Source organism: Polypterus senegalus, chromosome 1, assembly GCF_016835505.1.
Source record: "Polypterus senegalus isolate Bchr_013 chromosome 1, ASM1683550v1, whole genome shotgun sequence".
NCBI lineage: Eukaryota > Metazoa > Chordata > Cladistia > Polypteriformes > Polypteridae > Polypterus > Polypterus senegalus.
The window spans coordinates 251,066,189-251,079,367 of NC_053154.1; the positions used below are offsets into that span (position 1 = coordinate 251,066,189).

General features: G+C 35.9%; 1 protein-coding gene across 6 annotated transcripts in view; it reads left to right on the forward strand.

The window, feature by feature from the left end:
• pcdh15b (protocadherin-related 15b) overlaps positions 1-13,179 on the forward strand; it is a 760,133-nt gene that overhangs the window by 673,039 nt on the left and 73,915 nt on the right. For all 6 annotated transcript variants that reach the window (XM_039771647.1, XM_039771665.1, XM_039771655.1 and 3 more), the window contains one exon: positions 4,783-4,910. In XM_039771647.1, the coding sequence (XP_039627581.1) occupies positions 4,783-4,910 (128 nt within the window). The remainder of the gene's footprint in view (positions 1-4,782; positions 4,911-13,179) is intronic.

Consider the following 13,179-nt stretch of genomic DNA (forward strand, 5'->3'; position numbering starts at 1 on the left):
TTTCAAAGCCTTTCCTGTACAGACCTCACGGTTCAGAAACAGTTTCATCCCAAGAACTTTTAAACGCACTCAATCAAGTGTTCCTTGTAGGACTGTTTGTACTTATAAGTACAGTTACTTCACTGTAAACTTGTACTACAGTTATAATATTACACAACCTGCGCCACTTTATAAAGCGGGTATTTACATATGATGATAATATCATTTTTAAGATGAAATGCAGCAAAATATGTTTATTATATTATAAAGATAAAACTTTAACTTCATTTAAATAATCTATATTCTTCACTGGGACTGGCATGAAGGATAGAATAATTAAACATGTACTATGAAGATATTTCAACGTTCCTTAAACGTTTTGAAGAATCGGCGCTCTAAGCTTACAGATGGCTTAACGTCTATTACAGAGTTGATTGTGTGACGATCCACCATGCATAAGATAACATGTTGATATTAGACTTTCTCTATTGGACATAGAGCCGCCCATGAGTACTGCTGCAATAAATAATTTCATCGAAGGTCGCACACAATCACTTGAGCCGTGAAACCCATGTTTAATAACGTGCTTTAACTATCATCATGAAAATGATATCACATATACATCTCAGTATTTTAGTTATTCAGAGAGCTGTAATATCATGAATGTAATGGATTCTGTGTCCTATTGGAGGAAGAGAGCCGGTTTAAGAACCATGTAGTGATTCTCACACATAGAGCACATAGAAGATCACATACAAAACAAAGCATTTAACGTGCTGCTTTAATTGCGATGTGATTTGAGAAACTGGTTAATTAAACGATTTTAAGATGAAGTTTATGATGTTCTATTTTAATGACAAAATAAACTATCTACGTGATTAAAGTGGAAATTTCGAGATTGAAGTTGACATTTCGTGCTTTTTCCCCCACTGTGTGCCTTTTTTTCTCTGTAAGCTTTCATATGACACTCAGATGGTGGGCTACATCTTGCCTTTTCATGGTGACTTTGCCTCCACTTGGTATTCGCTGAAATTCTTCCATTTTCCCTCTTCCTTTTCCCATTGTGTTTTCACAGAAGGCTGAGCTTAAGGGTGATTTATATTGATTTGCATATTCAAAGAGGCGTAATTCTGGGAAGAGTTGAGGCGTTACATAAAGCGCATGCACGAGCGTTACTTTTCGCCCTGACCATGATTTATGTAGCAGAAGAACGTGGAAGTTGGAGTACGCATGGATTCCTGCATCTGGATTTTTCTGTGCATAAGCCATGTTATAGTGCAAATTCTACGCACGGCGTTATACATGAGGCCCCAGGGCACATTTGTATCCCAGACTCAGAGGAAGGGCCTCACCATCGTTTGCAGGCAGTCCAATCCTGAATAAAAGACCAAATTTATTTAAAAAGAAGAATTATCTACCTTATCATTAGTTTTAGCCTTTCCTGAAAATGCTTTACAATTTCATATTAGACTTTCTTGTTTTTTACTTCTTTTCTTCTCAAGCTGTTTCTCTGTGGAATTTAGGTGATTTTTGTGCAGTTTAGTTTGATTTATAATGATAAAATATAATCTAACTTTTTTCAGCCTTTTTTCCTTTTTAATTTTAGCTATTTCTTACTTTGCTTCTTTGTCAAAATTGTAATTATTAAGTTAACTTTTTTGTATATGGTAATTATGGATGTCTCCACAAACTATTAGCTTAGTTTTGTTGGGAAAACTTTGTTTGTTTTGGGCATGGCACATTTCTTGGTATGTCAAAGGACTTGGACTTAAAGTGTCTGTCGTTGTCACTGCCATGTCTGCAGCGACTAACAGGAACAAAGGAGAGAGACAGATAGACCATTCTTATTGTCTTCCTCATTTTATTGCAGTTTTATTTGTGTTCAGTCCCAGCACAGGCAAATGTGAAATTTGTCTTGGAAAATGTTTTTTAAAATACCAAAGCAGTGTGATTTTTACCACTCACTATTTTTTTATGTACATAAAAATCCTCAATCATGACCTTAAATTAAATGTTTTCTCCTTATGGGCAGAGATATTTCTTAAGGAAACCCACTTAAATGGTAAAGATCAGTCCAGGTTGAAAGGAGACTTGGTTCATCAACTTTTTCACTCTACTGCAAAGGTTTGGGAATTTTACATCACAAAGCAATTGCATTCATAGTCTCTGACAACCCTGAAGGGTGGTATATTTTGGTTGTCGGGAATGTGTAAATCTAAATGAACTCTGGCTAGTGTATACTGTATGCACATACTGTATATATAAAGCATTTCTTTTTTAAAAGTTAGACTTAATTGTAACTTTAGATGTCAGCTGTATTATTGGAAGTCAAGGAAACCACATCTGCCCACCTGTGTAAATGAAATCTTGTCCAAAAACGCAGGTAGTCCACAATTCTTTTCAGATATGGTACCAGGGGATATTTTTCGGCAGCTGGCCTGTGTATGATAATCATATATTCCAAACTTCTTTAACCTCTCCAGACATTTAAAGATCTGTATATAAAAAATGTGCATGCTTTAATATGAACTTTTACATATCAAATACAATCTTTCAGCAATTTAGTATTTTTTCTGTGTGAAAGCTAGAAATTTTATCAAAAGTTTCACCAGGGATGCTGCTGGGTAGAATTTTCATTTTCCTCACCTCCAATATTAACCAACCATATCTCGAAAATAATTATAGTGGACACAAATTGGTAGGATTGATTTTTGTCAATCAATTTGAAATTGCTTTTTTTTAAACTCTGTATTCAGCTAAATCTGTATTTTTATGTGAATACTTTATGTATTTTGTAAAATTTGCAATTTGTATTTTAACTTCAAGCTTATTATTGTGCTGTCAGCCTGTACATAGTGAAGAATGGTTTACAAAAATCATTTAAAGAGAAATGAACTGATGAAGATAAAAGCAGTATTTCTAAATTCTACCAACAAATCTCAAGAAATTTACCACTACAAATCAAAAGGGAGGGATGGTGGTGTGGGTTGGGCATTGGAAATTAGACTTTTCAATTACAATTTCATATAAAGAATGGAATTCAACCATCCATAAAACACATTCTTCTTCAGCCTGTGCAAAACATGCTGTAATTCAAACTAAAATTGTGCACAACTCACATATATCTTGTTTAAAACTATCTAAAATATAATCTGTAAATGGTCCAAATTGGGTGCAGCCCTTGTGTCATGAAACCCTCTTCACACTAGATTGTATATTTTAGGATGGGGAAAAAATAAAAACATGCATGCAGTGAACCTTTGGAATCATTTGGCCTGATTCAGGTGTCAGAGTAGTAGACCAGACAATGCAACATAGAAAATGGTATAAACTCACCTAAAGGATTATTAGGAACACCATACTAATACAGTGTTTGACCCCCTTTCGCCTTCAGAACTGCCTTAATTCTATGTGGCATTGATTCAACAAGGTGCTGAAAGCATTCTTTAGAAATGCTGGCCCATATTGATAGAATAGCATCTTGCAGTTGATGGAGATTTGTGGGATGCACATCCAGTGCACGAAGCTCCCGTTCCACCACATCCCAAAGATGCTCTATTGGGTTGAGATCTGGTGACTGTGAGGGCCATTTTAGTACAGTGAACTCATTGTCATGTTCAAGAAACCAATTTGAAATGATTCGAGCTTTGTGACATGGTTCATTATCCTGCTGGAAGTAGCCATCAGAGGATGGGTACATGGTGGTCATGAAGGGATGGACATGGTCAGTAACAATGCTCAGGTAGCCCGTGGCATTTAAACGATGCCCAATTGGCACTAAGGGGCCTAAAGTGTTCCAAGAAAACATCTCCCACACCATTACACCACCACCACCAGCCTGCACAGTGGTAACAAGGCATGATGGATCCATGTTCTCATTCTGTTTACGCCAAATTCTGATTCTACCATTTGAATGTCTCAACAGAAATCGAGACTCATCAGACCAGGCAACATTTTTCCAGTCTTCAACTGTCCAATTCTGGTGAGCTCGTGCAAATTGTAGCCTCTTTTTCCTATTTGTAGTGGACATGAGTGGTACCCGGTGGTGTCTTCTGCTGTTGTAGCCCATCCGCCTCAAGGTTGTGCGTGTTGTGGCTTCACAAATGCTTTGCTGCATACCTCGGTTGTAACGAGTGGTTATTTCAGTCAAAGTTGCTCTTCTATCAGCTTGAATCAGTCGGCCCATTCTCCTCTGACCTCTAGCATCAACAAGGCATTTTCGCCCACAGGACTGCCGCATACTGGATGTTTTTCCCTTTTCACACCATTCTTTGTAAACCCTAGAAATGGTTGTGCGTGAAAATCCCAGTAACTGAGCAGATTGTGAAATACTCAGACCGGCCCATCTGGCACCAACAACCATGCCACGCTCAATATTGCTTAAATCACCTTTCTTTCCCATTCTGACATTCAGTTTGGAGTTCAGGAGATTGTCTTGACCAGGACCACACCCCTAAATGCATTGAAGCAACTGCCATGTGATTGGTTGATTAGATAATTGCATTATTGAGAAATTGAACAGGTGTTCCTAATAATCTTTTAGGTGAGTGTATAATGTGGACATTTTATATCATTTGAACATTTTGTTTTCAATTTCAGCCACAGACATCCAGTATTATTTTCTTTTTATTTTAAGGATAGCCTATCAAGGGTAAAATTAATATAAGATAGAAACTGTCATTTTTAGCTCCATGAAAGAACTTAAAAACCAGAATATTGTGGTTAAATAAGGATTAAGAACCATCTTAACTGCTAATTCAAGCTCAGATACTGTGTTTTATTGATTTTTTTCTTCTTTTTTAGCAAATACAGCAAAAGTATTTATTGAAGTTCAAGATGAAAATGATCACCGTCCGGTGTTTACTAAAAACCTGTATTTGGGTGGAGTAGCTGAGGATGCCAGGACATTTACTAGTGTAATGCAAGTAAAGGTAAGGCCTTATGACAGAGTGTACTTAAACAGCACATTACTTTAACACAATGTTAAATAATATATGTTCCTATACTTTAAGTCAGTTCTGTCAATGTTTTGGAAAACTATCAGGTATTTTATTTTTATTAAATAATCAGTTTAATGATGATTCCAGGCTTCCTTTATTTACACCAAGGTGTCAAGGCAGCCTAGCAACCTCAAGCAGGCTTCGGGCTGAACTGAGACAGTTCTGAAATGCATTAGTATTTATAATTCTTGGACTGTTAGTTAAGGGTGCTTCCTTTGTTACATCAGTCTGTAACACGTGAGTCGCTACCTTGCACCCAAAAGACGAGGCTGAGTCTAAGGATTTCAGAAAAACCAGCTTTATTCAACTTGAAACATGAACACCAAGGTTATTTATTGCAGCGGGAGCTACCACTCTGCTACAAACAGACACACTGAAATGGGCAGGGCTATGGCCCGGTCAGTGGCCAAGTTATAGTGTTCCCTGCATTACCTATCGGGCGACAGACACATTGCGCATCGAGGCAGTGAGCTTGCCGTTTCCTCTGTGGCACTGCAAGGTGCTTCAAACCTGCAGGATGCTGCAAACCTGTGGTTGCGTTGGCAGTGGACAAGCAGGCCTCGACAGACACGTCAATCTTGTTTCAGGGTGATGCCCCATTGGGGAGGGTCTCAAAAGAGATCTGTTATATAAGGGTGCTCCCTTTGTTATATCAGTCTGTCATGGACAAATAATTCTTCTAATCTTACAGAATTCCAGAGTAGGACTTTTGTGCAAAAGAGTCTACACTTTAGCTTAAGATAAAACTTTGTTAATATAAAACATTTCTCCTTCAAAATCCAGTTTGGACTGCCATCCTTCTAGGGCTAACCCATGTCTTGAATCCAGTGCTAGGATAGACTTGTTTGATCTTTATGATGGTGATCGGGACTTAGTACATATAGATCGATGAATTCAGAAACGTCAGCCCCAAAATAAAAGAAAAATATTTTTAGTGAAATTAGTCAGTTTTATCTATATTTTTGGTAACACTTTAGGTACTGCAAAATGAATCTATTTACTATTATGCAACAAGACCTTAACTAACACTTCTTTGGGTCTTCATAAAACTTACAAAACATCAGTAGTTTATTCATCTCTGCAATGTGACCTACTAACAAAGCTTCATTTTGGTCTGATGTTGCTTAACTGAGAAACATTTCTCTTGACATTGCATATTTAGTGTAAGAGCTTGAATTCTTAACATTAACAAGTAACTTTACCATCATGGCAATATGCCACACTGCACAGAGACAAATAACTTATCTACTGATGTTTTATAAATGCCATGGAGACCAAAAGAAGCTTTTTTAGGTCTTGTTACATAAGAGTAAATGAGTTTCACTTCAATGCAATAAGACAATATTTTATGTTGCCAAATCATGTTTAAATTTAACATTTCTACAGTTTAGTTTAGTTCTCTTTGTACATTTACATATTATGTCTGCCCCGACCTGACAGTATACCTGAAGTGTGTAAAAGCAAATGTTGTGAAACTATAGCAAAACTCAAAGTATTAAAAATATGTATTTCTTTCCAGAACAGAAGATATATGTGAAGTCACTAAATTCTTATTTTAAATGTGGGTATTATTTGATTGCTTGCAGATTTAGTGCACAAAAGGTGAAACTCTTTTTTCTGATTTTTAAGACAATTTCTTGTAGCATTGTTTAATCATACAAAAATGAAACAGAAAAAAGTCTGACAAAAATAGAAAGAATTTTAAAATAACATGGTATTTGCAGAGATGTGTAAGGTACAGTACACTTTCAGAGAAGAAATGTGCTATGTAAATAAAATTTTACACCAAAGGAGAGATTTTGTTTCCCTCAAAAAATATTCAGCGTTGCTTAAAAATGGTAAGCCACTGTCCACACTGGCAGCAAATGGTAAAATTAAAATAATTCTATACATCTATGGAAGGAAATGAGAAACTCTGATTCATATTGACTGGGTACAAAACTCCCAAGATGTTAACATTTTACACAAAACATTTAACATAAACTATCACGGTTGAGCAACACCTTAACCTGACTATTAATCATCACACTTGTGCTTCTACAGATAGAACTGCAAATAAGTTTTAAGTCAACCTTTTGTATATCATGATTGTGTATTTTTTATTCTTAAATAATTACTGTACCTCAAGACTGAAATTAAGTTTTCTCAATTTTTCTAGTACAGTGATAGTAATATGTTTATAAACATGGTAATATATTCAAAAATGTTTTAGTTGACAGAAAATGTAAAAAGCTATACTTCTTTTTAAAGCATGTAGCAGTGTAAAAGAAAATTTCAACTTCATTATTGTTTTTTCAGGAAAAATAAATTATTATGTACTGTAGGTGTGAATGTGTTGCAGTGACCTATAAAAACTGCTGTACCGCAAAGTTGTGACAGAGTAGCTGAAGTTCACTGCAGGCTTCTATATCTTTGCCTTTATGTTTTTCTAAGGAACTAGTGAATTTAACGTGATTGCCTAATAGATTTAATTTTTTGTTAAAAGCATTCACCAGAATGACTGACTGAAATGAGGCTTACTTAAGTGATTTGGTTTTAGAGACATTTCTTTGCAGAAATGTGCAATTGTATATATACATTATTAATCACTTTCACTGCTACAAATGCTATTCTCTCGGCCTCTGCTAGCCTTTTAATATATGCTTTCTTTGAAGCTAGACTGGAATACATGATCAGCAATTGATTGTAAATCAGGTTATTGAATGGACAGCAGTACGTGGATGGGAGACTATTCAGGATATTCCTTGTTTCTTATCAGTTCTCCATACAGTCTGTAATTTCCTCACTGTCACTCATCATTTTGTCTTTTTGGTTAATGAGGTGACAAATAGCTACACTGTTAGATGTATAAAACAGATTGATAATCTTGTTTCTGTGTACTATAACATAATACCATATTTTTGGGTCCTACAAAAATACTAATATTATGAACAATACTTTTCTTTTATGTATTAACATCTATAGCTCAGGAAGACTGATTAAAATGTCAGTTCTTTAGGAAGAAAAATATATATAAAAAAAAAAAACTCTTCCAGGGTGCTTGCACATCTCAGGTTTGTAGTACAGTCTTTAAGTCCCACTCCCACGTGGACTACTAAGGCACAATTATTGTTTCCCTATGACTGCAATAAATCAGAATCACTTTGCCTAGAGGTAAAATTCCAAACACTTCTTTGTTATAATAAATAAAGTAAACCAAACCTGTGTTCATTAGTTTTAATAACCTTTCTTAGCCCTGTGCATACATATGTGCTGTAATTTCTTTAGATATTTAATAACAATATCTGGAAGATAGCCTGCAGTTGTCCTCTACCTTATACTAGAAAGGAAGATTCAGAAACTAGGTGGATTTGTGTTTGCTTGATGAGACCTGGAGAGTATTGTGGTTGGGGACAAAATACTCAATAAATGTTTGGCACCAGTCTTCTGGCCAAGACTACAACTAGACTAGAGAAGACCAGGGTAGTTTGGAGGGCAACTCAAAGGTGTATGAAAATCTCTCATGTGTACAGAGCACAGTGAAATGCTTACTTGCACATCCACCCAATTGCAATATATTGCCTCTATAAACAAGAATGGATTAAAATACGTAACTCCATTTAATTTAAAATATAACAAAAATAAGTTGACCAAATGTATTGTTTTCCATTCATGCATACACCAATCTATTACGATGCATACTTGAGCACATGCCCACACTCGCTAATACCAGGCCTGTTTACAGTCATCAAATTTAAATATCAAAATATTTAGGAGTGAAATTTTAATGGCAATTAGAAAACACCTGAATACTATACAAAGGGGTAGGATATAAACCGGGACTTTGGATCAGAAAGATAGCAATGTTAAATAATGATCCACCATGCAATCCAAAGGTTGACTGCCCAAACTAAACTTACTTTTGCTATTTATATTGTGACATCTGGGAAATGTAATCCTAACTCTTTATGAAAGTTTCACATTCATCCTTTTTCTGAGTGTGTGTATGTGTTTTTTTTTTTTTATTCCTCCAAGAACTCTTAATGTCCTCCGACATCTCAAAAACATACATATTCGGTTGGCTGGCAACTTTTTATTGCCTTGCTCGAACTGAACTTTTGAGTGCAGAGGACTAATACCCTACTCAAGCTTCCTGTCTTAGACCAAATGCTAACAAAAAAGACTTAGGCCCAGTAATTCTAAAGTGGTTTTAATGGATTCAGTAAAAAATGGATTAATAACACAATGCTGCACACCACTGCTAAGGAAAACATGCTAATAAATAAAAAATAAAATCCAAAGTAGAAAATGACATTTATGCAAATGTTTTGGCATATACTACATGTGCTTAAAGTTTCAGAAATGTATTCATCTTGATGATTTTAAAAAGGGAATAATTAAAGTTTTACAAATTAGTTTTGCTGCTGGTAGTAATTCATTGTCAGTCACATAGTTTAGTTGGCAAAGGTAGGATTATTAAGTTTTTTACATCTTTTCCCCGACACACAGTAAATGTAAGAATGTTTTTAATATAAATAAGTGCAGATAAAGTAATTATAGACGAAATGAGAAAACTGCAGCTATAAGAAGTGTGAAACATATTTCAGTAAAAAATAATCTCTTGTAACGAAGACTTGTCTATTCTTCCATTCTTTTCTTTGCTTATTCTTTAGAAATCAATCAACATCTATTGGCAGTGCTGCCTCTTTTTTTAGTATTGCATATAAAAACACTATGGGTACATTTATTTGTAGTTTATCTATGTCATTGCTCTTAAGTGGAGGTTAGTACTTACAAGTAAAGCAAGTTCTTGAAAGGTAAAAGCTATTAATTAATCAATGCAGAACTGACACATGGTAAGGTGGACAATGTTGCAGACATTAGGTAGATTCTCTTCTAGAGATGATATGATTGAACTGACTAAAAGTACTTTGCCATAAATCACTGCCATTGCTCTGTCATGAGGATAAATTGATCAGTTGGCATGACAAAGCTGAATATCACATGTGCAGACAGCAAGCTTTCATACTTTATGCCCTTTCACTTGAGTACAAGCGTGATCATTCTGCAGTGGCATTGTGGAGACATAATGTAATGGATTAGCAGGCTTATGAAGTCAAAGTCACAGTTTATATATTTTACATACATTTTTGAAAATTGAATAGGGAGTTGAAAAAAATAATTTAAGCATAAATCTGAAAGTTATTTTGTTGGTATTTTTCACATTGCCAAAACAGAAATGACTTAGCTAGCACTTCATTATTCTTGACCAACAGCCATAGACTTGTTAAAAAGATTTCTGTTCAGTGTTCAGACAACTGACATTTCATTTAATTCTTCTTGAAGCACATCTTAAATTTAATTTGCATTTATGTAATATTGTACTAAGTATCTTGTCACACAATAATCCTTTTAATTACATACCACACATTTGTTTCAGAGCTCATTGTGATTAAAGAATACACCATCCAAAAATGAATATTTTTTATCTGTTATTTACCCTTTGTTGGTAATAGTAATGGCAGAGAAATAATGTTATGCTTTTTAGATAGGGGACAACGAAATTAAAGGTGCAGTCGACTCAGTGTGAGGCATAAGAGTTAAAAAGACAAGATGAGAGAAAATAATAACAAACCGGATAGTAATAAAAGTACATTACAAAATATACAAATTGCACTTGTTATATATATAAATTGCACTGGTTAAGTGTACAGATTGCACTGGTTGAAATAAGGTCTATATTGCACATTGGGAGAATGATATGGAGCATATTATGGAGAATGTAGATAGCAAAGTTCCTGACAACACCAGTATTCCTTGGAGACCAATGCTGAAGAAACAGCAAATAATATAAAAATGTCAATGGAAACAAATCTCAGTATACATGTGTCACATAATACAAATTTCAGATATCCGGTTGTGTGCTCATGGCTCAAACACATGTATTATAGGTAAAATATTGTTAAATAAACCATTTCAGGAAAATCCCCTTCATGAATGGCTTACAAAGGAAATCAGACGAAACGTGAGGTTAAAAGTTTTCTTGGCTATTACTACAAAAAACACGAGGTAAGTAATTGTTAAAAAGGTATCATATTTGGATGGAATATTACTTTAATATATGGTGGACTGTTCTTGAATTTAAGTGATACTTCTTTTGTAGAATTTAATAAAACCTTACTTCCTCAGGTAGTGGATAATAGAAGATTGTTTATCCATTTTTTTTTTTTTTAACATTGCCTTTCAGAGGCAAAAAGATGGAGATTCGAGATACAAGTTATGCTTGACTACCAAACAGGAATTCATACACGACAGGGGGAAAAATGATGTAATATTTGTTATTCTGTTGATTTTACCTTGCACATTGAAACAATGTAATAATGCACAATAGGTTAAAATGTAACAGATTCAAACAAACATTGTCATCGTCTAGACTAAGCCTATTCAAATGGCAGCCATGAGCCACATGCAGCCTAGAAGCAACGTCCGAGTTGCCTAGCCCATGGTCCCACTAAAAATACAGAGAAAAACCAAGAAAAACACATTTTGTGATCCTTCAGAAATTTATTCATAAATTCCTACAGTAGTACAGAGATGAGTGCAATTCTCTGTTTAGCATAGCAAAACAGAGCAGAACAGCATTGGTGAGAGAAAAGGGAGGGCACAAATATGTGGGAGAGGCACTTGTGAGGGAAGGAGCAAGTAGAGGAATGAGGATGAAAGAGCGGCATGCTCCTGGGCAATAACACTGAAGCAGAACACAAGCTATGTAGAGGAGTTAAATGAGTCTGATTGCAATTAAAAAGTTGAGGCATTTAGTTAGCAGGTAAAGACTCATCAGTTTTAAACTCGTGAAATGTGTACTGGTGTCATTCCTCCCTGACTGACCATGGGAGACACCTCAAGTTTTTAATTGCATCCTGTCTTTCATGATCCTTTCACCCTGTTTCCAGGGACCTTACCCTCTCATTTAGATGTTTCATTTGCATATCATGCTGCACTTTTTGTAACTACAAAACTCTTTAGATGTCCAGCATCATCATCGCCTGAATCTCAAGCTGGATCATCAGTGTCGACCTGTTGAATAAGAAACACAGGAGCCACTTCTCTGGGGGAATTTTCAAAATGCCAACTGGCTTTTAATTTGGTGTGCTGCAATATAAACAGTACCTTACCATGCCTTCTCACAGGGTCACCTAAAAAACAGGCAGCCTTCTCCTTTTCTGTCTCTCCCTGACCTTTTACCTTTTGTTCCCCTCTCACCCTGATCCTGTCATTCAGTCCTCTCTAGTGGGGTTCCCTGAGCCCTCTCAAAGTGCTTTCTCGCAAGATTTCACCCCCACTTTTATTCTCCACAACCCCTGCGGTATCAAGACACATCTCAATACATTCTAACATGTCTTTCTCAACCCAGTAATGTAAAATTGACAATGACAACCGTCGGTTTAACCCTGCCTGGACTGACAAATACTTGTTTATATTACCTCCAAATCCAAATGTCAAACTGACGTGTTTAATTTGCAACGAGTGTGTTGCGGTATTTAAAGATTGCAATGTGCAGAGGCAGCACATTGAGAAACACAAGACTTTCCACACAAACTTGCCCGAGGGATCTCCGGAGAGAGCTGCAAAAGAGTTTGATTGCATCTTACAACTGGAGCTGTACTACCATGATGTGGTCATGTGCAGCTCAAGAGAGAGCTACAACAGCTTCCCTTCATAAATGCTGGCCATCATGGATAATAAGTGACGACAAAATTAAAACGAGTATGACAAGTTAATCTGCTATTAAAAATGTAACCCCGTCAAACACTTCAAACATCTGCAGGTTTGAAATTCTTGCTACAGGTGTGTTTAAAACGCTGTTAGAAGACCTGAAAAAATCCAGTGTCATGTCTATAGCAGTATATGACTCCGCAGACAAAACTGATACCACACAATTGTGTTTATATGTCAGTTTTTTGACAGTAAATGCTTCCAAGAGGAAACTCCTCAGCTTACTGCCGTTAGAAGGACACACAACTGGTGATACAGTCTTTGAGGAACTTTCGGCTTTTGTCAGTGACAGTAGTCTGGATATGGAGAGTGTGTGCATGCTAGTGACGGATGGGTCTCCGTCCATGGCAATGAAAATCAATGGTCTTGCAGCACGTTGCACCTCAGATGCATCAGACGGTGTTGTGCGCAAAACTAATCATGGAGCTCAAAACGATAATGGACA